At 42.3% G+C, this 24,768-nt stretch overlaps 2 protein-coding genes across 10 annotated transcripts in view; both read left to right on the top strand.

Moving 5' to 3' along the window:
- PAQR5 (progestin and adipoQ receptor family member 5) overlaps positions 1–3,093 on the top strand; it is an 85,934-nt gene extending 82,841 nt beyond the window's left edge. The window contains exon 8 of the mRNA XM_058541962.1: positions 1,778–3,093. Coding sequence (XP_058397945.1) covers positions 1,778–1,830 — 53 coding nt within the window. The 3' untranslated portion in view covers positions 1,831–3,093. The remainder of the gene's footprint in view (positions 1–1,777) is intronic.
- A 3,032-nt stretch (positions 3,094–6,125) lies between these two features.
- The window catches only part of KIF23 (kinesin family member 23), a 29,648-nt gene continuing 11,005 nt past the window's right edge, over positions 6,126–24,768 (top strand). For 4 of the 9 annotated variants that reach the window (XM_058541955.1, XM_058541957.1, XM_058541953.1 and 1 more), the window contains exons 1-14: positions 6,126–6,250; positions 7,812–7,881; positions 8,978–9,106; positions 13,051–13,156; positions 13,670–13,806; positions 14,402–14,511; positions 14,924–15,094; positions 16,432–16,473; positions 17,184–17,296; positions 17,727–17,848; positions 19,124–19,226; positions 23,900–23,979; positions 24,063–24,182; positions 24,403–24,529. In XM_058541955.1, coding sequence (XP_058397938.1) covers positions 6,240–6,250; positions 7,812–7,881; positions 8,978–9,106; positions 13,051–13,156; positions 13,670–13,806; positions 14,402–14,511; positions 14,924–15,094; positions 16,432–16,473; positions 17,184–17,296; positions 17,727–17,848; positions 19,124–19,226; positions 23,900–23,979; positions 24,063–24,182; positions 24,403–24,529 — 1,441 coding nt within the window. In that variant the 5' untranslated portion in view covers positions 6,126–6,239. The remainder of the gene's footprint in view (positions 6,251–7,811; positions 7,882–8,977; positions 9,107–13,050; positions 13,157–13,669; positions 13,807–14,401; positions 14,512–14,923; positions 15,095–16,431; positions 16,474–17,183; positions 17,297–17,726; positions 17,849–19,123; positions 19,227–23,899; positions 23,980–24,062; positions 24,183–24,402; positions 24,530–24,768) is intronic. The other 5 variants (XM_058541952.1, XM_058541959.1, XM_058541960.1 and 2 more) reach the window with 2 other exon arrangements.

Raw genomic sequence — 24,768 nt, forward strand, 5'->3', positions numbered from 1 at the left:
GACTGGTGAAAGAATAGGGAGGTGGGGTAGGGCAGGCGAGAGTGGATGGCCACCCTGATAAGGGGACATTTGAGGAGAGATTTGATGGGCAGAAAGGAGCCAGCTGTGCCAGCATGTGGGGGGGGCGGGGAGTGTTTCAGGTCGAGGCAGCAGTAAGAGCGAAGGTCCCAAGGCCAGTAGGCACTTTTCCTGTTGGAAGGATGGAAACCAGGCCACTCGTTCCTGAAATGTATAACTCCAGAAGACGTCTGGATGACTTGACTTTTGAAGAATTCTGGAACGTCTCCTGAATGTTCTTCCTGGGAGATTGCCCAAGGGGCTTTCCTATTCCCCCTTGGTATTTGTATGAATGTTTCACTCTGTCACAAATGCAGTTCAGACAAACAGAGAGTTATCATGCCCATTCTCTTCGTGCCAGGCAACAGATTTCTAAAACTAGCTTAACTTTTGCCTCCTCCAGAGCATGGAACAAGGGACCTCAAAGATAATTTAATCCGGCCTTTCAAAAATGTGTTTCATGTAAAATGCACATTTTCATGTCCAAATGAACAGATGCAAAATACCCGGGGTGGGGTGAGTCTTGGAGATTTGAATTTTTATCAAAAGCCCTGGGTGATTTTTAATATAAAGGAGTTTAAGAAGCACTGATATAGTCCAACCATTATGATACCGGCTCAAGACAAGGTTGACATAAGGGAAGCCATATAGTAGAAAAGAAACCCTATTGTAACTCTGAATGACCTCTGACTAACTAACCCAGCTGGATATGCAGCCTCCAGAAGATCTAACTGCTTTGTAGATTTTACAACCCCTGCCTGTGCATGTACCTCCCAGCTGCGATAAGATGACAACTTTGTTCTTTTGAGTTCCTTAGGAATGTGATGACCCCCAGAGAGTCTATGCTGATAGCCATTGTCAATGAAAACTGAAGGATCTGGTGTGGCACTCCCAGTCTGTAAGACCAGAAGGTCAACATTCCTAACCCCCTCCCCAATAACCCACCAGCCTATATAACTGCTGTAAGACTTTGTGCCCCTTAAGATGGTTCTCTTGGGGCCCGGCCTGGTGGCGCAAGCAGTTAAGTGCACGCACTGCGCTGTGGCGGCCTGGGGCTCACCGGTTCAGATCCCGGGTGCGCCCCGACGCACCGCTTGTCAAGCCATGCTGTGGCAGCATTCCACATAAAGTAGAGGAAGATGGGCATGGATGTTAGCCCAGGGCCAGTCTTCCTCAGCAAAAAGAGGAGGATTGGCAGATGTTAGCTCAGGGCCCATCTTCCTCACACACACACACAAAAAAAACAAGATGGTTCTTTTGGACATTAGTCAGCCATCTTCCCTCTTGCTAGCAAACTGTAATAAAATGCCCTTTCTCTGCCACTATCTTGTCTCTTGACAGTTGGCTTTTGTCTCATGGTGAGCAGGTCATGCCCTTTGTGCTGTAACATTTCCAGGGCCACTGAGTGAGCAGCAGGGCTGGGGCCAGAACTCTCTCACTGTGTGTGTTGAGTGTGTTGGGTGTGTCCCGGCTCCCACAGTAGTCCTGTCTCCTTTTTACCAACTTCCCTCAAACACTCTGGGCTTCAGCAGGTTCTGGCCATTGGTTCCCACAGCTGGACTTGCTTAGCTGGCTAGCTGGATTAATTTATGGCTTTAAACCTGTATAGTGTCAGCCTGTCTTCAGTGATTTGCATAAGACACTCTGCAATACAGTGATTTATAAGAAATATATATTTGGTCATTCAGAGGACTCATATATATTTGGTCTTTGTCCACAGTTCCTGGCTCACAGCTCCCAGAACCCTTGGAATTTCCTAAGTGTTCAGAGTGATAAAGGTGTCTTTGTTACGTGAATGAGGTGACTTGTGGAAAGCACCTAAGGATGCTTGTTGCATGGTTGCCTGTGGAGCCAACCATGTGATTAGAGGGTTGGACCTCTCAGTCCCACCCCCCTGACCTCTGGGCTGGAGATGGAGTTCAATCACCAATGGCCAATGATCTAATCAATCCTGCCTACGTAATAGAACCTCCATGAAAACCCAAAAGGACAGGGTTCATAGAGCTTCTGGTTGGTGAACACGTGGAGGTCCTGGGAACGTGGCAAGACTGGAGAGGACGTGGAAGCTCTGCGCCCCTTCCCACATACTTGCCCTGTGCATCTCTTCCATTTGCCTGTTCCTGAGTTTTATCCTTATCTGGTGATCTAGTAAGTGCAATGTTTCTCTGAGTTCTGTGAGCCACTCTAGCAAATGAATAGAATCCAAGGAGGGGGTCATGAGAACCTCTGATTTATAGCCAGTCAGAAGTACAGGTGACAACCTGGGCTTGTGACTGGTGTCTGAAGTGGGGGAAGGGCAGTCTTGTAGGACTGAACCCTTAACCTGTGGGATCTGATGCAATCTCTGAGCACATAGTGTCAGAATTGAGTTGAATTCTTGGACATCCTGCTAGTGTCTGAGAATTGTTTGTTGGTATGGGGAACCCCCCCCATGTTGGAAACTGGGTTTCAGAATATCCCAAAAGACCCTCTCAGTCCAGTTTGGCAATTTCTTGTAAAGTTAAATTTACACATACCTCAAGAACAGCAACCTCATCCAAGAGAAATGAAAACACATGTCTACATAAAGACCTTTACTCAAATAATTCTGCTAGTTTCATTCATAATCACCAAAAAGTGGAAACAACCTAAATGTCCATCTGCTAGTGAATGGATAAATTGTCATGCATTCATACAGTGGAATACTACTCGGCAATAAAAAAGGGACAAATTCCTGATACATGCAACACATGGATGAATCTCAAAAGCATCATGCTGAGTTAAAGAAGAGACATTCTGGAAAAGAGAAAACTCTAGGAAGGAAGTCAGAAAAGTGGTTGCCAAGGGCTGGGGGGAGGGGAAGGTGATGGATTACAAAGGGGCAGCACAAGGGAAGTTTTGGTGTGATGGGAATATTACAGATTTGATTGTGGCGATGGTTACAGGATGGTGTATGTTTGTCAAATACAAAGATGGCACAACTAAAAAGGGCAAATTTTACTGTATACCTCAATAAACCTGACTTTTAAAAAAAGCCTCCCAGTTCTACTCCCTCCCTGTCTTGTACCCTCAGCTGGATCTCTAATTCTAATTCTAGGGGAAAATGCAAATCTTTTACTGGCTATGGGGAGCCCTTCAAGGGAAGACATTAGGAAGTGTTAGGTGTAAGGTGCCTGTGGGACACCCAGAGAAATGATGTAATGGATTGGCATTTTAAAGAAAATAAGCCAGAGGTATCTTTAATACAGATAGAAGTGAGGGAGGAAGAGGAAACCGGCCTGAAGAGAAGCTAGGGGTGGTGCAATGTCACTGGGTCCTCGACTGGGGTGTTCTCTGAAGGGATAGGTTCATTTATTCCTTCAAAACATTCGTGGAGTGCCTCCATGGCTAGGCACTGGGGATGCCACAATGCCATCTAGTGAGGTTGTGGGGATAAGCCAGAGAGGAGACAGTAATAAAGAGTGACTGCAAACTGGGATGTGAGCACTGAAGCAAATCAACAGGTGCAGTGACTGGGGGAGTGCAGGGGACCGTGGATACAGGGCAGGGGTCCAGTATCTAGGGCAGGGTAGTTGGCAGAAGATCTGCTGAGAACTGAGGATAAAGAGGCATTGTCAGAGGGAGGGAGGGAGAACTTGACAGCAGAAGGAATGTCGTGTGAGCCCAGTGTGTTCAGGGCATTGAAGTTCAACAAGGCTGGAGGAGTGCGGGGGTAATGATGATGAGTTCGGAGAGCCCCAAGGCCCTGTTGAGGGTCTCCAGTAACGGGAAGCTACTGCAGAGCTTCAAGCAGGGGAGTGACAAGATCCCATCTGGGATTCAGAGGTGAGCTGGCTGCAAAGAGGGGCCTAGATTGGAGGGCAGCAGCAGGGAGGCCTGATAGAATACTGTTGCAGTCATCCAGATGAGACATGGTAATGGCCAAGGGGATGGAGAGAAGTGGAGAGGTTTGAAGGCTATTTAGTAGGTAGAACTGTCAAGATTTGGTGATTCAATGTTGGAACAGGAGAGGCGAAAGTCAAAGAATGTACCTTAGCCTCTGACTTGGGTGGGTGGTTGATGGTGATGCCATCCACCGAGGGGGAGCAGGTCTGGGGAAGAGATTAGGATGTCTTAGGTGTGAGATGCCTGTGGGACACCCAAGTGGAGAATCCAGAAGGCAGTTAGTTATATGGGTCTGGAGCTTAGAAGTACAAATGTGAATGGTATGTGAAGCCATGGGAGTGGTTGGGAGTGTCTGGGGAGAGGGCCCAGCTAGTGACCAGGTCAAAACTCTAAGGCATAACATTTAAGGGAGAAAAAAGAACTCACAAATGAGGCTGAGAAACGGGCTAGTGAGCTATGAGAAAAAGCAAAGGTATAGGAAGAGAGTAATGGGAAATATTTTTTTAGTGCTGTTGAGAGGTCAAGACAAGGGTGGGGAAGGGTCAATTAGATTTAGCATCAAGAAGGTGGTGATCTTGGTAAGAAGAATTCCAGTGGAGAGACTAAGGCCAAAGCCAGACTGAAGAGCAACTAAGAGGTAAGTAGCCAGCAGCCAAGTCCAATTTCTAAACGATACAGATCCCAACCTCTCACTTGACAGCAAATAAAGTTCTAAAGGTTTGATGACTTACACATAAAAAACAGCCATAAAGCACTAGGAAAAAATATAAGATAAAAAAAAACTATCTCAGAGTGGGGAACACTTCTAGTATAACACAAAACAGAAGCCATAACAGAAAAGACTGATAAATTTGGTTACCCGAAATTTTTTCTAGGCTGTCACAAAACAACATAAACAAATTAAAAACCATATTATGAACTATAAAAATATTTGAATTCACATTTTGGATGAGGACCAGTTTCTTTAATATATCAAGAGCTTTTACAAATCAATAAGAAAAACTAACCCCAACAGAACAAGGAAGCAAAGGATATGAACACAGTTCACAGAGAAGGAAGCACAAATGGCTCTTGAATATGTGAACACTCAACCTTATTCATCATAAGAGAAAAGAAAATTTAAACTACATTGTGATTTTTCACCTATTAGATCAACATCTATTGAAAAGTTTGATAACACTTTGTTGTCTGAGAATTGTGGAGAAACAGGCACTATCTCATACGTGGCTGGTGGGAGTGTACATTTGGACAACATTTATGGAGGACAATTTGGCAATATCTATGAAACATTACGCATGCATTTACTCTTTGATTCAGCAATTCTGCTTCTAGGAATTTATCCTACAGATTTACTTGCATTGTGTAAAATGATGAATTTCCAAGTTTATTCACATAACTATGTAACAGCAAAGATCAGAACCATCTTTATGTCAAACAATATGGGCCAAGGATATTACATTATGCCTATCCTTACTGGTGTCTGGTCCTGTAGGAAGCTGTGAAGATGGGACTAGACTTCCACCAGGGCACAGATGTAGATGCATATTTGATACCCATCAGTTTAGGGGCAAAGGTCGAAATGAGAAAGAATCAGTTAACTAAGAAAGTGGTTCAGGACGTTCCTCCTCGAGGGCAAGGTCCAAATCTTTTTCATCTCTGTATGCCCAGGATCAAATATTAATAACAATTTGAGGAAACAATGTATATATAGGAAAGAGCTGGAGGAACCAGAGAGGGTGAGGCCAGGAAAGATGAAGAAGAGAGAGAGAAGGCCGAGATGATGTAGCGATATAGAAGCCAGAGAGGGAGTCTGAGACTCTGGGCAGGGCACAGCACAAGAACAGGACACTCCTGGGCGGGAACGACATTGCTGACCCCTCTAAATCAACCCGGGACTTGCCCTCCCACCGTCCTTCTTGTGCTGTAGGAAAACAAACCGTCAATTTCCTCATCGGAAAATGGAAGGGGTGGGATTTCATATCCGAGGTCCGCCCTCAAGGCCCGCAGCCCGGACAGCCAGCCTTCTCTGCCCCCTCCCGCGTCGGTCGCCTAGGAGACGAGCGTCACTTCCGGCAGAGCAGTCACCGCCTCTGCGGCCCCGCCCCTGCCCGCTGACGAGCGCTGATTGGCCCGTTTGAAATGCGCCGGGCGCGAGCTCACCTGGGCCCGCCGCGGCGTCGTCCGGCTTCCCCCAGCGCCGCGCCTGAGCCGCCGAGCCCCGCTTGCCGAAGCCCGTCCCTGCGGCCGGCCGTCCTCGCCAGTCCGCCCGATCGAGCCCGGCGTCCCGCGCGCGTCGGGGCAGCGCGGAGCCCGCCGCCATGAAGCCGGCGTGAGTACGGGGCCGCGCAGCAGGGGCCCCCAGTCCTCACGCCGCCGCCCGCCGCGCTCCGCGCCCTCCGCCCCCAGCCCCGCGCTGCCCGGGCCGCGGCCCCCAAACTGGGAGCCCGGGCGCCGAGACCCGTCCGTTCGCCGCCCGGAGCCGGCGCCCGCCGCCCCGCCCTGGCCTCCCGCGGCCGGGAGAGGTCGCCCCACGCCGGGGGGCGGGAGGAGGTTTGCGCCCCGACGCCGTCCCCGTAGCCGGGTTGCCGTCCGCCTCGCTCCGGGACCGCCGCCTCCCGCCCTTCGGTTCTTCTTCCCTCTTTGGCCGCCCGCGCTCCGGGGTGCATTTTGCCGAGTTAGTGCGGGTCGGAGGCGACGTGGGCGGGGGTCGTCTCGCGTGTGGCGCCGAGTGATGTGCCCCGGTGTGGGGGGTTGGGGCGGGGGTCTCAGTCCCCTGAGAGCCCTGGCGTCCTCGAGGCCGAGCCCATGCCCTTATATAGGCCAGTTACTCTTCTGTTCTTTGGCCGCAGACGGCCCCCGCCCCTACACGAGCGCACACGCCCACACTCCTCACCAAGTCGGTGACGTTTTAGGCGCCGCATAATTCCTTGACCGGCTACTGGGTAGAGAAATACTGTGCAAAGAAGGGGGTTGACTTTATAATTATCATCCTCATGTAGCTAGTCGTTTGCAAAAGGCAGCTTGTTTCCTTAAGTGGCCAAAGTAAAGATCTTTATCTTAAAAAAAATTTAAGTAAAGCTACCATAATACTTTGCACTTAAAACACTAATTTGCTTCTGTTTCATCTGGGAAAATACTGAGAAAATATTTTAATGATCTATAGTCCAAGCCAATAATTTCAATTAATTTTAGTGTTAAATGTTCATCTAGCCTATAGATAAATGTGGAGGGGAAAAAGTGGCATGCTAGAGAAATGGTGAAATAAGTCAAAATATCTTCTTTTGTCTCTAAGGGAGCAAGATATTGCAGTTTGAGGAGCACATTTTGTTTGGGGACAAAGGATGATAGTTTTGAGAATTCAATAACCAGTTGTTCCTTGAAAGTAGAGACATAAATCTTGATGAAAAGGTGGATTCCTCCATCTGCATTTTTATAATTTATTGAAGTTAATAGCTTGTCAGTCTGCCTTGGCAATGGCTGTTGGCGCAGTGTGTGTGCTTGTGTGCATATATAAATACCTTTCAAGATAAGTGTGGTCAGTTATCTGTAGATTTTTCAAATTGGTAGTGCCTCTGTAAAATTGTTGCTCAAGAAAATATACAAGCTATTTTTCCATAGAGAACTATTTTAAATATAGAACTATTCAAAGAGTAAGTAGGTACACTTAGTAGCGAAACGTCTCCTAAACCTATTTTAATTACTTTTGGATTATGCATGCCACAAACACTCTTCTACTGGAATTTATTCTTATTCATGTTATTTGGGATGTAGTGTTTTGGAATTGCTAAGGAGTAATTTTATAAACCCTAGGAAGGTTGTCTCTGTATGACTTATAGGTGAGGTTTTTGTATGTTCGTGTTGAACTGAAATGTTTTTTTATCTATGACCAGGAGGACTAAGACACCCAGGAAACCTCTAGTGAAGAAAGGATCCCAAACGAGTCTTAAAGACCCAGTTGGGGTAAGGTCTCCCTGTAAATTTACATGTGTGTATTCTTTCTTCAGTCCTTTTCTTTCTTATGTGTATGCTTGGAAGGGACGGAGATGTGGAAGTGGAGTCAAGGAACATTTAGTTAAATGGGTAAGGCTGGTTCCAGCTTTGAAATTTTGTTTCTATGTAGGATTCAATAGTCCAGTAAAATGAAGTCTTTGATTGTCGATTGCATACCTCCTATAACTAATTATGATTTAAAGTTAGATAATGAACAATATTCAACTATCCCAGAGAATTCTTCATCCTCTCTGGGATGGGGGAAACTTTCTGTTGGACGAGCATTCTCCTGTCTTTTGGATGGTTATATAGTAACTGAGGGCATGCTTCATAAAGAAAGCCCCAACTCCATGCTTTTTGGGATGAGTTTCATAAAGCCTCTGGTACAGAGCAGCATAATTTAGTCTAATGACTACTCCTAATTGCGTGTACTGCACTAGTTTCAGGCTTGGGAATTCGCTTTTAAAAGTAAATGGCAATCAAAGAAGGTGGGTTTGCCCTGGGGTATTTTAAATCCCCCTTCACTGGCACTAGAGTGTGTCTGTCCCTCTGAGTAGAGGGAACCAGATGCTTTGCACATACAGCTGAACAGTTTTTCCTCAACCCTATCTCTGATTAAGAAGACCAAATTTAAGATCTAGCACTTATTTGTATATTAAGTGTTAAGCTGGCAAGTGTTAATTGACATCCAATTCCAAAGAATTCTAACAGCTTTTCAAATAATTTTCGTTGTGTGATATGTTATTTTTAGAGAGATTTTTATATTAGTAGTAGTATAACTGTACTAAATTTGTGCCAATATTATAGTGAAGAGCTGTGTGATTTGATGCTTTTGTTATCCAAAATTATTTTAATTTTATGTGCATTTAAAATCTTCTCTCATATCTAATATATCTGTTTGCATTTGACAATTTCAGGTAGCAGGTTTTAGTTTTCAGAACTACGTTTATATAGATCTCTTAAATTGAGAGACCAAGTGTTTGTTGAGGGAATGAATGGGCAGCTTAAATGAACAGTCAGGTAAAAAGTCAACCTTTGTTCTCTAAGCGCCTGCTTGTATTTTCAGGTATACTGTAGGGTGCGCCCACTGAGCTTTCCTGATCAAGAGTGTTGCATAGAAGTGATCAATAATACAACCGTTCAACTTCATACTCCTGAGGGTTACAGACTCAACCGAAATGGAGACTATAAGGAGGTAATTCCTATTGGAATCAAGCTGTTCTTCCCTGAATGCCTTTTCCATTTTTTAAATTTAACAAAATTTATGTTTCCACTTTTTTGAAAGACTTAACAACTTCACTATAATCACCATATCTACAGTGTTTTTAATTTCTGCGATGGACAGACACACCTTTGGTAAACCTGAGTTAGAGGATTGGTTTTAGAAGATAATTTTTTGTACTGGATATGTATTGTTTTTTAGCACATATGTTAGCAATGGTTTAATGTGGAATGATACATGATTGTGCTAGGCAGAAATATAGATATATCTCGTGTGTGGAGATTAAAATAACATTTAATAGGCATTGTGTACTTGAATCAACCTCTTATGAATGTTTTTATTTTTAGTAAAAGGTTGAGCAAAGTGAGTTCAATTCAGTTCAATGAACACGTTGCAGTAAGCTGGAGGGTGGAAGGAGATTTTTAAAAATGAGTTAAGACACAGTCCTTGCCTTTATGGAGCTTACAGCTTAGTTGGGGGCACGGGTGGTAACAAGTAACTCATAGATAAGACAGAAAAACAGGTGTGCTAAAAGAGGTGGACTCGGGGAATGCAGGAGAAAGGATTAGTTCAGGCTGTTGTCTCTCCTTTCAAGCTGCCATTTACTTGTTTGTGCACACTACAGTCAAACTGTTCATCAAAAGCCTAACAGTGGCCTCTGCTGCTAACTGTGATGGACACCTCTTTGTCCTCCTCATCGTCTAGTTCTTAGCAGCACCCTCCTTCCTGAAGCACTCCCCTGCCTCTAACTCTCTGTTCTCGTCCCTCACTGGCCACCCTTTGTGGGCTCCTCCTCCTTTTCCAACCTCTGAATACCGGTTGGGCTACACCCAGGACTCTCTTCTCTATCTACTCTTTTCCAGGGCTTTATGTTAATTAATTATATGGTAATAATCCTGGAATTTTTATCTCCGGCCTCAACTTGTTTTCTAGCTCTAAACTCTAACTCCACTGCTTGGATGTCACATAGGCATCTCAAGTTTTACATGTCCAAAAGAACTCTTGATTTTTTTCCCCCTCAGTCACTTCCTCCCTTGTCTTCTCTTCCGGGTAAATGGCACCAGCATCTGTCTGTTTGCTCAAGCCAGAAGCCCTGTTCCTGCCTTTCTCTTGTCACCCTCGCACCCCGTTCATCCAGATCCGATCAGTTCTGTTCCAGTGCGCGTCTTGAAACTGTCCTTTCATTTCTGTCTCCACTGCCACCGCCCTTGTCTGAGCCTTGTTATTAACCATGAGACCAGCGCTTCTCAAACGATCTGGGGTGAAGGAACAGCTTTTTTTGTTTTCAGTGCATGGTGACCGATATTTTGTGCAGCTTTGCCACATGGAATTAACCATCTGAGTTAGATAACTGAGAGCTGGTTTTACAATCTGCTCAAGGAGATGAGCGCACTGATTACACGCTGTGATATTGCAGCCACGTCAGATGACTGCAAAAGTTTCTCAACATTTACTTTCAGTTTCTGTAATTACCTCCTCCTAGCCTGAAACACGCACTTCTCAGAGGGGCACTGGCTTGCTGACCATACTATTGAGTATCACTGAAGTCTAACTGGACTGCCTGCTTCCTCTCTGGATCTTCTTCTCTAGTCCGTTTTCCATAGAGCTGCCAGAGTGATCTCTTAAAGCATAAATCAGATCTTACCATCTTCCTGTTTAAAACCTTTCAAGGAATAAAGTCTTTAAATGGTCAAAATCCTGCTTCATCTGCCTCCTGTCTGTCTCTCCACCCTCATCTCTTAGTACTCATCCTCTGAGTTCCTTGGGTAAGCCAGAGTCCTGCTTCAGGGCTGTTCCTTTGGCCTGGACTTCTCTTTCCCGTGGCTCTTAGCATGGATGGCTCCTCATCCATAGGTTTCAGCTTAAATATCACCTCCTCAGACAGTGTGTCCAGACCTCTCCACCCCTCCCCACCCCTCCTGGCCTGCACTCTATATGCTTCCTTGATAGCACTTAGCACAATCTGTAGATTTATTTACTTCTTTATTGTCTCTTTCCCCTGGTATAATGGGGATATGCACCTTATCTGTCCTGTTCTCTAAACACTCAAATATAGATTAAGCATGGATGAATAGTCTGGAAAGACTTCATGGAGGAGTAAGCCTTTGAGGATGTAAAATAGTTGAAAACTGACTTAGTGAATTTCATTTCTTTATTAGTTTTGAGTATGTATAAATAGTACAAAAAGTTTGGTGGGGATTAAAGTTTCTCACTGCCTTGTGACAGAAGGCAACACGGGGTAATGGAAAGAGCACTGGACTGGAAATGGCTCTGACGCTCATTAGCTCCATGCATTTGGATTGGGCAAGTTCCTCCTTTGGCCTCAGTTTTCTTCACGGGGAAAGGAGGGGTTTGTTCATGAGGACTGGGAGGTCATCTGACTAACCTCTCAGCACTGGCCTGTGTGTACCCTTTCAGTTCCGAGAGTCTTTGTTCTTCTTGTGAACTCGACGGCTCTTTTACAGGATTGCAATAAAAACTCCCACAGAGGTGAGAGTTAGCCTAGCTGAAGGCGGTGTGTGATCTTTAACAAGTTATAAAATGAGCATAAAAGTACCTCCATCAGAGGCTCTAAGAACGGAATGATTCACTACCATGCTAAGGTGGCGCTTGGGGCATAGTCAGTGCTAAGTGTCAGCTGCTGCTGCTGTTATTATTATATATTTGAGTACTAACTGTACATGTCTCCTTTTAGGAAACTACTAGTTTTAAAAACATAAGAAACATGATATTGATATCTGAGCAGGTTGAATTTAAGGTAAAGGGTGTAAAACAAGAAAAAGGGGCCCACTTGACAGAGGCTATAATCCATAATAAAATCTAATGAATACTCATGCACCAAATAACTTAGCATCGACATTCATGAAGCAAAAACTGCAAGAAATTCAGGAAACTGACAGAAACAATTGCAATGTCTGCAATCCAATAAAACTAGAAAATAACAAAAATAGAAATAATAATAATAGAATAATAATAAATTAAAAAATAATAGAACCTACATTAAAATATATTTATATACCCCAATGTAACTTTCTAAGTAGGAGTTTGGTAATATTTTTGGTAATAGGGTTATACTTTATAATAATCATATTTTGAAAGAGACTTGATAATTGAAGTATTATTGCTTTTTCAAAGGTCACAATGTATTTAAAATTGATTTCATATAAGAACTCAGATGATATTATATTTACAGTTCATTTCTGGTTTTAAAAAAATTACATCAGGGCCGGCCCAGTAGCGTAGTAGTTAAGTTGAGTGTGCTCTGCTTCAGCGGCCCAGGGTTCGCAGGTTCAGATCCTGGGCACGGACCTATACCAAGCCATGCTGTGGCAGCAACCCACATACATAATAGAGGAAGACTGGCAAAGATGTTAGCTCAGGGCCAGTCTTCCTTAAGCAAAAAGAGGACTGGCAATGGATGTTAGCTCGGGGCCAATCTTCTTCACAAAAAAAAAGAAAAAAAAAAAAGATTACATCCAAACACTTGGTTTTATGCTGCTATGCCATTTTAAGTGACACCTTTATAAAAAATTAGAAAGCAGTAAAATACTGTATAAAGTAATGCTTGAGAATTTTCACAAGTCTATGACTGAATTGTTGTTAATACCTTTTGATCTAGTCACTTAATGAAAAAAAAATCAGCCCAAGTTGATGAAGCGTTAGTGGACTTAGACTTTTCTACATTCTCTTCAGTGGTTATATCTGTAAATGTTTACCAATTTACCATTAATATAATTTAGGTATGTCAGGACTTTTTTAAGGCTTCCAAGTTCAAAAGACCATTCATATTTTTTATTTGCATGTCTAGATCTTAAATGTTCATAAAGAAACATCTGAATAAATTTAAACAGATGTATTTCTAGCTTAGATATAGTGGAATTCCATTTATGTGCTTTTTATTTTTTCCTTCTCCACAGACTCAATATTCATTTAAACAAGTATTTGGCACTCATACCACCCAGAAGGAGCTCTTTGATGTTGTGGCTAATCCCTTGGTAGATGACCTCATTCATGGCAAAAATGGTATGATTCTCAGAGTTTTATTGTATTTTCCTTTTTCTCCTCCTCTGATAAAACTTTTTTTTTGAAGAAAATTGGCTCTGAACTAACATCTGTTGCCAATATTCCTTTTTTCTTCTTTTTTCTCCCCAAAGCCCCCAGTACATAGTTGTATATCCTAGTTGTAGGTCCTTCTAGTTCCTCTGTGTGGGACGTGGCCTCAGCATGGCTTGATGAGTGGTGAGTAGGTCGGCACCCAGGATCCGAACCGGTGAACCCCAGGCCGCCAAAGTGGAACACGTGAACTTAACCGCTGCGCCACTGGGCTGGCCCCTGATAAAACTTTTTTGATATTTATATATTTGGTTTATGTTTGGCCTTGAATTCAGATTTAATTTGTTAGGGTAGTGTTAAACCTGCTTTTTCGAGCTGGTTAATTTTAAGTGTTTTTTAATATGATAAAGAAATATTACAAGTGGAGGACTTTGAAGATCTAACCAAGTGTGACTTAATTCAGTGTGACTTGCTGCATTGTAGGTCTCCTTTTTACATATGGTGTGACTGGAAGTGGAAAAACTTACACGATGACTGGTTCTCCAGGGGAAGGAGGGCTGCTTCCTCGTTGTTTGGACATGATCTTTAATAGTATAGGGTCGTTTCAAGCTAAACGATATGTAAGTGTATTTCTTTTGTGTTGTGACTATTTTACTTGACATAGAGACCAAGATACCTGTGGATACAGTAGTATTAAAGGAGAATTAAAACATTGGATACATTTTGAAACCTTAAATATGTTTAAATATTAAATGTTATTTCTTATATGTGTTTCTTACTATTGTTAAAAAATAAAATTCAACTGAGTAAATTTTAAAGATCTTATGGGCTTTATTCAGTGATTCATGAATCGGGCAGCATCTCATCTAGCAGATAGAAAGGAGCTGTACAAGATGGAAGGCTTTTATAGGCAGAAGGAGGGTGGGACAAGGAAGTTACACTAGCAAAAAGCAGATTGGTTGTGGTAAGGTCACCTTCTTTTAGGGGACAGCAGGGGTCTGTGAGGCGGATGCCCTCACTAGTGCTGACCAGGTAATTCCAGATTGACTGGTTTAAGGTTCCTTTCCAGGGAGAGGCCAACACTGTAATTAAGTTTTAGGGGGTTTGGTGACATGGGGCTTAGCAAGAGTGACTCTATTTGGGGCCTGTGTCTTGTTGTAACACTATTTAAATCAAATTCTAAAAATCCTGGTCTGATTTTCGCCCCCACTTCAGGTTTTTAAATCTAATGATCGGAATAGCATGGACATACAGTGCGAAGTTGACGCCTTGTTAGAGCGGCAGAAACGAGAAGGCATGCCCAATCCCAAGACCCCCTCGAGCAAGTAAGTGATTACGTCTGTGCCCAACACTGGCCTGAGGGGGACCCTGGCGGTGGCTTCCTCAGGCGTAGGGAATGGAGAGCATGACGTTTGACTTTAGTGAGGTCAAAGGTGAGGAATGTTCTTAAGTAAGTTACTTGCTGAGGTGTCTTTGGATTTGAGCACACTGCCCTTGAATCTGTTTAGAGAAGGTGCCACTCTGGGTGGGAGAGGCTGTAAAAGCGGATTCTGTGTATCTGGGAGGACATGGGGGTGGGCTGACTGAGTATGAATAAAGTTCCTTTGTGCGTTTCTGCTTGTAATGGCAGGTCATTTATGTTATATCTTCTAGTTTCTCCTTGGGATCATTTACTTTCCATGTTGACTTACAATGTATAAGATCAGACTTTTTGGCTTTTTTTTTTTCTATTTTCAGACGACAAGTAGATCCAGAGTTTGCAGATATGATAAATGTAAAAGACTTTTGCAAAGCAGAAGAAGTTGATGAAGATAGTGTCTACGGTGTATTTGTCTCTTATATTGAAATATATAATAATTACATATATGATCTGTTGGAAGAGGTGCCCTTTGATCCCATAAAGCCTAAGTAAGTAGTGAAGAGAGCTCCTACTCAGCTGCTTAACCTTGGGGAAGTCACCTCACCTCAGCAAGCCTTAGTTTCCTCAATGATAAGTGCAGATAATGCTTGCTTTTGTCTTCAAAATGAAATATAACTTGTATATCATGTGGTTGGTGCTCAATGAGTAGTTTTATTATTAACTAGATATGCAGCTGTACTAGGGAACCAGTGGGTTAAGAGATCTAAGGAGAAGAGAGGCCCAAATATTTATCTCAGACATTACTTCTGCAGACTCTTGGCCCTGGGCTAAGATATTTGGGGAAGGACCTTAACTGTATAAGGAAGAGTCCCTGTGGATGTGCCCTGGGGCTGCCTTTCAAGAACCTGACACTTAGTCTTGGGAGTTTGTAGCCACTTTAACCATCTGTCTTGGTGATCCCTACAGATTGGAGCCTAAAGCTTGTTGTCTGTACAACTAATACTCACAGATCTTCTATCACTGATTAGTATGACATCTGTTATTGTCATTCTGCCAGAGTTACAAGACTACTCCTTACATTTCCTTGGGTCTTGCCCTGCTGAGATTGAAGACAGTTACAACCTGGCATCACAACCAATAAACCTGCATTTGTGCCAGAGCTGACTCTAGAATCTCATTTGAACATTAGTATCTTGTTCCTGAGTTGATGGTTTTGTTCTTAAGCTAAATGCTTATCTTCAATGCTGTCTTTGTTAGGGGCTCTCCTCAGGATGTAAATAATATGAAGACCCGTGTCTTATATTTTAACTTTTGTGTGTATGTCTAATTGAACATTATTGAAGAAACAGCCCACTTTAGACTGAGAACAGGTGTCGGTATATCAACTTTTATTTACTTTAAACAATTTATAGGCTAATTACTTTCCCATTTGTTTCAAAGTATCATTTTTGTGTATCCATTTTCATAAACGTTTGTGATGTCATTCATTGCTACCCATCAGTTTCATGTCTGTACATGTGCCAGGTTTCTGTTTGGTTTGTTCTAAGTGAGATTATCTTCAAAGGAGCCTATCTTGGTTTTATTTAGTTATACAAAAGGAAAAATGACAAATGCGACTTGTATGCTTTGTAACCTTTCTGGTAACTCGTAGAATGAGCTCACAGGGTGCTTACTGGGCACTGAATTCAGATTTAATTTGTTAGAGTGGCGTTTGACCTGCTTTTTTGAGCTGTTTAGCATTTAGTATTTTTTAATACAATGGAGACATATTACAAGTGGAGGGTTTTTAAGATATGACTCGTGACTGTCACATACTCGGGACAGAACATGTTGCTGTGAGATGGCTGCTGCAGAAACAGTAACTTCTGCCTTATTCCTTTGGTAGGTGGAACAGTTGCAGCACGCCCATGAGGAACACAGATTTGGTGTATGTCATGGTGTTGACTCTTTTCTTAAGGAGAAGGGTGCAGTTATACTAGTGGTTGGCATCTGTGGCATGTTTGCATGGAGGTGCTTGTTCATTGGCACTGGGCTGGCTACTACCTCTAAGCCCTTCTTACTTCCTGAAGAACCTGCCATTTACTCCGTGATGGTGGCTGGTAAACGTTTCTACCCTCACCATTCCCAACTGAGGCCAACAGGCAGTCGCCCTTTCCCATCCTTATCCGACCATTCAGACTAGAACCTGACCAGCCACTCTGAAAGGATTGCCACTCCTGGTATATACCAAACTCTTTCTGAATTTGTTTTTGCTGACACTGAGGTCAGAACCAGTTCCATCTGTTGTTCTTTTAAAATTAGGAAAATGCTAGATCTTGATGCTTAACCTATGCATGTGATGTTGCTATCCTAATACTTTGATCTCTAATTGTTTAGTAAGTGTTGTTTCATGTGCTCTGTTAGAACAAATTAGAGCAAAGCTTTTACAACAATAGGTCCCTGTTATTCTGTTATGTAACTAATCCTGACTATGTATCCTTATTCTTATCCAAGTTTAATATTTTTTCTGGGGTCTTGCTTAGGCTTCTTCCCGTTATAAGAATGGATGTCACGTTGCCTGGCACTGTAGTCCTAGTCTTAAATTGAGATATTAGTATCTTATAACTTAGGACACTAATGTTTTTTTCTTTCTCATAGACCTCCACAATCTAAATTGCTGCGTGAAGATAAGAACCATAACATGTATGTTGCAGGATGTACAGAAGTAGAAGTGAAATCTACTGAGGAGGCCTTTGAAGTTTTCTGGAGAGGTTAGAAACAGCTAAAATTAGAAAAATATAGGGGCCAGCCCAGTGGCGCAGCGGTTAAGTGCAGGCACTTGGCTTCGGCGGCCGGAGGGTTTGCAGGTTTGGATCCCGGGTGTGCACTGACGCATTGCTTGTTAAGCCATGCTGTGGCAGCGTCCCATATAAAGTAGAGGAAGATGGGTACGGATGTTAGCCCAGGGCCAGTCTTCCTCATCAAAACAAAAAAAAAAAAAAAAAAAGAGGAGGATTGGCATCGGATGTTAGCTTAAGGCTGATCTTCCTCACAAAAAGAAAAAGAAAAAAATATATATAAAATGATAAATATAATCCTGAGAGTTGCCACGGTAATTTAACCACACTACTTTTTAGTAGAAAGCGTGTATACTGACATGACTGAATTTAGGTTTGATCAATGACTTCTCTGTCATCATAGGCCAGAAAAAGAGACGTATTGCTAACACACATCTGAATCGTGAGTCCAGCCGTTCCCATAGCGTGTTCAACATTAAATTAGTTCAGGCTCCCTTGGATGCAGATGGAGACAATGTCTTACAGGTAAAGTTGTAGTGTGTGAGTTTTTCTTCTAATGGAATCCTTTTTGGAATTAGAGTTAAACCAGGGAGGTTTCACTGCAATGAAGATTGCTTTTGAGTTAATATATATGTAGGTGATTACTTTTTTTTTTTAATTGTTCTGTTAGATAGAGTACATAGTTTTGGGAAACTGTCTGTTAAATTTTAGAATCTGGAATTTTGCTGTGAAAAGGGTTTACAAAATCTTTATAAATGTCTTTAATAGAGGAGATAAAATAAGAATGTGTGAGTCGTTTTATCTCGGAAGACTGATTTTGTATGTGGAAATTCAGTTAATGGTTTTAAAATGTCAGCAATTAACTTTCCAGGGTAGGTACAAGCTCAGGAGATGGCCAACTCTTAATTGTTCTTCTTTTGGCTGACAGGCCAGGAGGGCCCCCCATTTGCTGATCACTATTTACTGCTGGGCCTGTCATGCTACAAGGCTGATATCAAGCAGTAACAGCACTTGAGCCCAAATATAAATATTTAATAACTTTAAGCTATGAAAGTATAATTCCATTCAAAATATATCATGAAGGTTTCTAGATGGCAGGAGGAGATGGTACAGCATGGTACTGAAGACCACCAGGATTCGAATTCTGATTCCTATTAATTTACTAGCTGTCTGACCTACCTGTAGGAAACTCTTCATAATGTGAGGATTGAAGGAGGTGATGCACGTGAAGTTCTTAGTCTGTGCTCGGCTTACAGTCAGCACTCAATACCTGTTAGCTAGAAAATGCTCATAAGTCAAGCTCCATATACATTTGATTTCCTTTGAATCAGATCTCATATTACAATATCACTTATGTGCCTCTTGACTTTCATTTCTTATTATAAAAATTAGACTATTATGAAATTATTAGACTATAAAATTATTAAATATATGATTACAGAAAAATTTAGGATAGCCCTGTTCTAGACTCACTGTATAGCGGACTTTTTTTTGAGCTCCTGCTGAGTGCTAGACACTGCAAGGTGCGGGAGATGCAGAGTCCCTGCTCTCACGAGCTTACAGTACAACGTAGAAGCCCAGACAATGGGCGAGTAAGCATTAATGTCGTGACTATAGTTATCATATGCTTTTCACAAATTCTTCCCCCAAAACATGTATCCTTTGCCCCTCCTGTACATTTTGTATTGTGCAAATATTATATTCATAAGACAATAATTTGCTGATTTGAATATATTTAAAGAACATTGTAAACCAGTTGTAACTCATGTTATGTTATTGGCATTATGATCTTCCCTTCAGGAAAAAGAACAAATCACTATAAGCCAGTTGTCCTTGGTAGATCTTGCTGGAAGTGAAAGAACTAACCGGACAAAAGCAGAAGGGAACAGATTACGTGAAGCCGGTGAGCAAGCACAGTACTTATTTATTGCTACAACGTCCAAGAGCTTGCAGTGCCAGTTTGTCATCTGATTATTGATAGCTGGTTTAAGCATACTGTCTTCAATTTGATAATTTAGAGGCTGTTTAGGGGTCAGTGCTGTTTCTTTAGTTATGCTGGTTTGCTGTTGATCTATTACAGTGCACTCATTTCTTTAAGAATGAGGAAAAGTGACTAAAATAAGTATAAAATAAGTTATATTCATATTGAGAGAGTCTGTTATATCTATTGTTAGTATTGTCAGTACTAGGTCCTTAAAATTAAGTGATTTCGCTATAATTCCAACATTCATAATGGTAAAAGTCGACTTCTGGAGATGGGAAAAAATATTTGAACACAAAAGCCAATTGAAAGGAAATTTGTGGGTTATTATTTTTTTTTAATCTTTCATTTAGTATAGCCATTCATGTTATGTTTTATGTTAACATTTATGGAGTACCTACTGTGTGTCAGGAATTGAACACAGATATAAAGGATGGAGCCCTGCCCTAGAAAGCTCAGCTAGTACAAGACAGGCAGATAACTAGACAGTTCCAGTAGAGTATGATGGAAGTGGGCACAAGGTACTGTGGGAGTACTGGGCAGGGCTGTCTCATCCAGGGAGGTGTGTGTGAGGGGGTGTCTGGGGAAGGATTCACAGAGTTGACACTTAAAGTGAGGAGTGAGGCTATATGAATGATACGATTAAAGGCATCATCCCAGACACAGGAGGCAGCCACTTGTAAAGAGACCACGCGTCCTGAGAGAATATGGCAGGGTCAAGGTTGCTGAAGGGTAGAGGGTGTGGGTTGGTGAACCAAGACAACTGAGAGAGAAGAGCAAGGCAAGGTAGTGAAGACTTTTGTCCATCATATTAAAAGGTCTGAATTTTATCTTGAAGGAATAATGGTGGCTACCAATTATAAAAGGACTAGTGTGTATCACCGTATCTACTATGCATGAACTTGATTTCTTGATTCTGACTTATCATACCTATTTTTCAGATGAACAAATGGGTTGGGAGAGGTTAAGTAATTTTCCAAAGTTGGAGCCTGGGTTCAAACATAGGTTGGTTGGACTCTCAAAACTTGTGTCTTTCTATTGTTATACAGCCTCCCCTTAAAGTCAATGAAGGATTAGTTCTTTTTGAAAGATCATTTCCCCAGTGTAGAGAATTAATTTACCAGGAGCAAGTCTAGAGATAATGAAAAGCCGTTAGGAGTCTTTTGCAGTAATTCAAATGAGCAGTCGTATGACCTGGAGGCAAACATCAGACCAAACTGACAGCTAGCTAGGAAGTAGGTCTACCCGATATGGAGAGTAAGGGAGAGGACAAATCAAAGACGACCTTGATTGAAAAGCAGTTTGAGGTGCAGGTGGGCAGTTAATGAGTTTTGTGTTGGATGTGGTCAATTTATTCAAGTGGTGTGCCTAGTAAGATACAGAGGTACATGGATTTAGAAGGAGAGATTTGACTTGAAGTTTGTAGGTTTAGGTTTTGCCAGTGAAGCGATGGGGGAGATAAGATTATTTATGGAGAACAGATAGGAACAAGCTGAGGGCAGAGCCTTGAGGAACAACAGTCCTTGAGATGATTAATTTAAAGAGCTTGGGAAGGAGAGAGAAGGTTGGTAGCTAGGTGACTTGAGGGATTATGAAATGACTAAAAAAATAACACACACACACACATTGTATATAACAAGATAGAGAATCTGGAATCCAGATCACAAGAGGAAGGACTAACCTTGATGGGAAAAGAGGTTTAGCTAGATTGGGAGCAAAGTAGAAACCTGAGGGTTCTGATACTTTGGGGGAAAAAAAACAAAGGACTATCAATGTTAATATGGATGAGGAGCAGGTGTGACAAAAGATAGGCAGTGAAAACTAGAAGAAAAGGATATTGTGGTTAGGGCATATAAAGGAAAAATCAGTTTTCCTCTTTCTTATTTTGGGGAAAAAACAGTTCTTCCCTTTCGTCTTTCTCTCCTGTGTGTCTCCTTTACTTTTATACACAACACTTCACTTCTGGTTACCAAGCAATTCTGTGACACCAGCTGAGTGTCCTACAGTTTAACTCAATTCTGACACTATCTATCTGGAGGTAGCATCAGATCCCACAGGTTAAGAGCTCAGTCCCACAAGACTGCCTCCACCACACTTCAGATGCCAATCTCAAGTAGCAGGTGCCCAGGTTACCCACAGCTTTTGCCTGATTTGGCTACAAATTGGAGGTTCCCATGACCCCCTCCTCAGGTTCAATTAATTTGCTAGAGTGGCTCACAGAACTCAGGAAAAAACTTACGTTTACCATTTTATAGAAGGATATGATAAAGGATACAGATGAACAGCCAAATGAAGAGATAAAGGGTGAGGTCTGGGAGGGTGCTGAGCGCAGGAGCTCCTGTCCCCATGAAGTTGGGGTGAGTCACCCTCCTGGTGTGGATGTATTCACCAACCTGGAAGCTCCCTGAAGCCCATGCTACTGGGATTTTTATGGAGGCTTCCTCATGTAGGCATGATTGATCATTAACCCCATTTCCAGCCTCCTCTCTGGAGGATGAGCGGTGGGGCTGAAAATCCCAAGCTTCTAATTATGGCTTGGTCTTTCTGATGACCAGTCCCCATCCAGGAGCCCCTCCCGAGTAACCTCAGAACAAAAGTTGCTCCTAGTGCTCTTATCACTTAGGGAATTACACAGGTTTTTGGAGTGCTGTGCCAGGAACCAGAGGCAGAGACCAACTATATATTTTCTATGATCTCACAGGGCATATGACAGTGTCAGGTTTCCAGAGGTGGTGCAGTTCTGAGCGATAAGGTCTCGGGTTTGGGCATGGCTGTGCGGCTACACTGGTAAAGAGATAAAGATTTACTGCCTTAAGGAAGTTGGGGCCCTCTGACAGCATGTTAGGGTGATCCTCCTCAGAGATACACAATGACCCATGTGCCGGCAAGTAGGAGGAACATTTGGAGGCAGCAGTGAGGAACCAGGAACATGTTGCTGGCCTCCCTGTGCTCACCATCCTTATAAAATGTCAGGTGTTAGAAAACAAGCATCTTTTACTCACACAGGCTACAGGGCTGCAGGGGAAGTACTCCCCTTCTGGGAATGAAGGTGAAGTTGCGGGGCTTTGTGCCATGGCTGCAGGGTCAAGCCTGTGGACACTTCTCAGAATAATATTTCTGAATGTATAATATAAAATAAATAGGATTATAAAGGAAACCAATCAGACTGAAATACGTTTTTAAAAGTATTCTTAAAACATTTGCCATACAGTAACTTATGTGCTTCTTTACTGATGCCTTAAATAAATCAGACCCACCAGCAGGTCTAATAGCTACGTAATTTCATAGTAATGAACATAAATATCTTGAGATCAGGAATAAACTGTAATGTGCTATAAAAATATCTGATTTCTATTGATAAAAATCACAGGTACTACTAATACTGCTGTGTTTTTTGGGCCTACATTCATAATTGAAGGAATTGCTAAATTTCAGAGGTCAGTAAAAATAAAGATGTAATTTACTTCCTATCCAAGTATGTAGACTCCCTGAAATGTACCCATGGACAACATGGATCGCACACTGGATCATTCTATGAGAGGGCTGAGGATGCATGGGAGTATGCTAACAGGAGTATGGTTCTGGAGAGCACAAAGGAAGAAGAACGGACATTGGGAGTTGGGGTCAAGGAACAGAAATCATGAATCATAGAATATTATAGGGATACAGATGAGCTCTGTATTTTGAGAGGTGGCTAAGGATGAAAGCATAGTGGAGTTAGCTGACCTTAATCAAGGTTCCAAAATGAACAAATTCTTCTGTGCTTTTGGGGTCTATGAGGTGAAATCTTTGAGGTGAAATCTCCTGCGTTATTGGAGGCTTGATTAATCTCTCAGACTTGCCTTGGCTCAGAAGTCCAAACAAGAGTGGTCAGAAGTAATAAGTATGCCCCCTAAAAAATCCTTGTTTAGACATAGAGCAGACAGAGTTAGCTGGATCCTAAACCACTTGACTGTTAGAAACAGTGAGCCCCTCTGGGTGCAGGAGAGACTTCACTGTCTTGATGGAGCCAAGTGTTGCCTGAAATGGTCATGCTTTAGAGAAAATATTTTAATATGAGGATATTAAACGTCTGCATCCGGTATACTCTTTCACAGAATTTCAGATTTGGGAGAAACTTTATGGGTCATGAAGTGTAATGTAGCATTGAGGGGAGAATCCTTTTGATGGACTCCCTGAAGGATGGCATTATCCTCTCCCGAAACACTGCTATTAAAATACTCCTGAAATACTGCCAGACTATGCACGGACAGCTCTTTAAATTGAGCCACACTGGGCTGGCCCCATGGCGTAGTGGTTAAGTGTGTGCACGCTGCTGCTTGCGGCCCAGGTTCGGATCCCGGGTGCGCACTGATGCACTGCTTGTCAGGCCTTGATGCTGTGGCGGCGTCCCATATAAAGTGGAGGAAGATGGGCATGGATGTGAGCCCAGGGATGGTCTTCCTCACAAAAAAAAAACATTGAGCCACTAAAATCTGTTATTTGTAATTTCCATCTAATAGTTCTATGAAGTAGGGATTTTATAGGCAAACAGACCACACCCTAGCTACTCTATTGTTGTTTTCAGATGTCTTCTGTGTGTATTTTTCTGTCAGGTAACATTAACCAGTCACTAATGACGCTAAGAACATGTATGGAAGTCCTGAGGGAGAACCAGATGTATGGAACGAACAAGGTAAGCAGCAGCCTTTAATCGTTTGTGTGGTTTCATTCTGTGCGGGTTTGGCCTTACGTATTTGGATTTGAATGTATTTACAGATGGTTCCATATCGAGATTCAAAGTTAACGCATCTGTTCAAGAACTACTTCGATGGGGAAGGAAAAGTACGCCTGATCGTGTGTGTGAATCCAAAGGCCGAAGATTATGAAGAAAGCTTGGTAATTTTAATGTATTTATCCTATAAAGTCTCAAAGTTTCTGTAGAGAAAACTACTATTTGGATGTGAAGAATGACATTTTGAACATTTTTTAAATTGATACAGAACCATTAGTTACAGAAGTGAAGGAATGACCAATCTACTATTGTTTCATTTGGTAATTTCGAAGAAGGACTTGGATATGCTTATTTGTAAAAAACTCCATTTGTTTTGTATCTTAGCAAGTCATGAGATTTGCAGAAGTGACCCAGGAAGTGGAAGTAGCAAGACCAGTAGACAAGGCAATATGTGGTTTAACGCCTGGCCGGCGGTACAGAAACCAGGCTCGGGGAGGTCCAGTTGGAGATGGTATGATTTGGGGTTATGTCATTTGCCCACTGATTAGTCTGTCGGTCTCTCTCGCTCTTTTTTAATCTATTTCACATAAGAGAACTGTTTACTTCCCTTCCCCTCAAGAACCAAGGGCAAAAAAAGTCTGAACCCAAGTATAAATGAGATTTCTTTTTTACATACTGTAACTCTCATTTTTAATTCACTTTTCCTTTTTCGTAACTCTCATTTTTAAGGAAGTATGGTTATGACAACTC

Source organism: Diceros bicornis, chromosome 5 (genome assembly GCF_020826845.1).
Source record: "Diceros bicornis minor isolate mBicDic1 chromosome 5, mDicBic1.mat.cur, whole genome shotgun sequence".
NCBI classification, from domain to species: domain Eukaryota; kingdom Metazoa; phylum Chordata; class Mammalia; order Perissodactyla; family Rhinocerotidae; genus Diceros; species Diceros bicornis.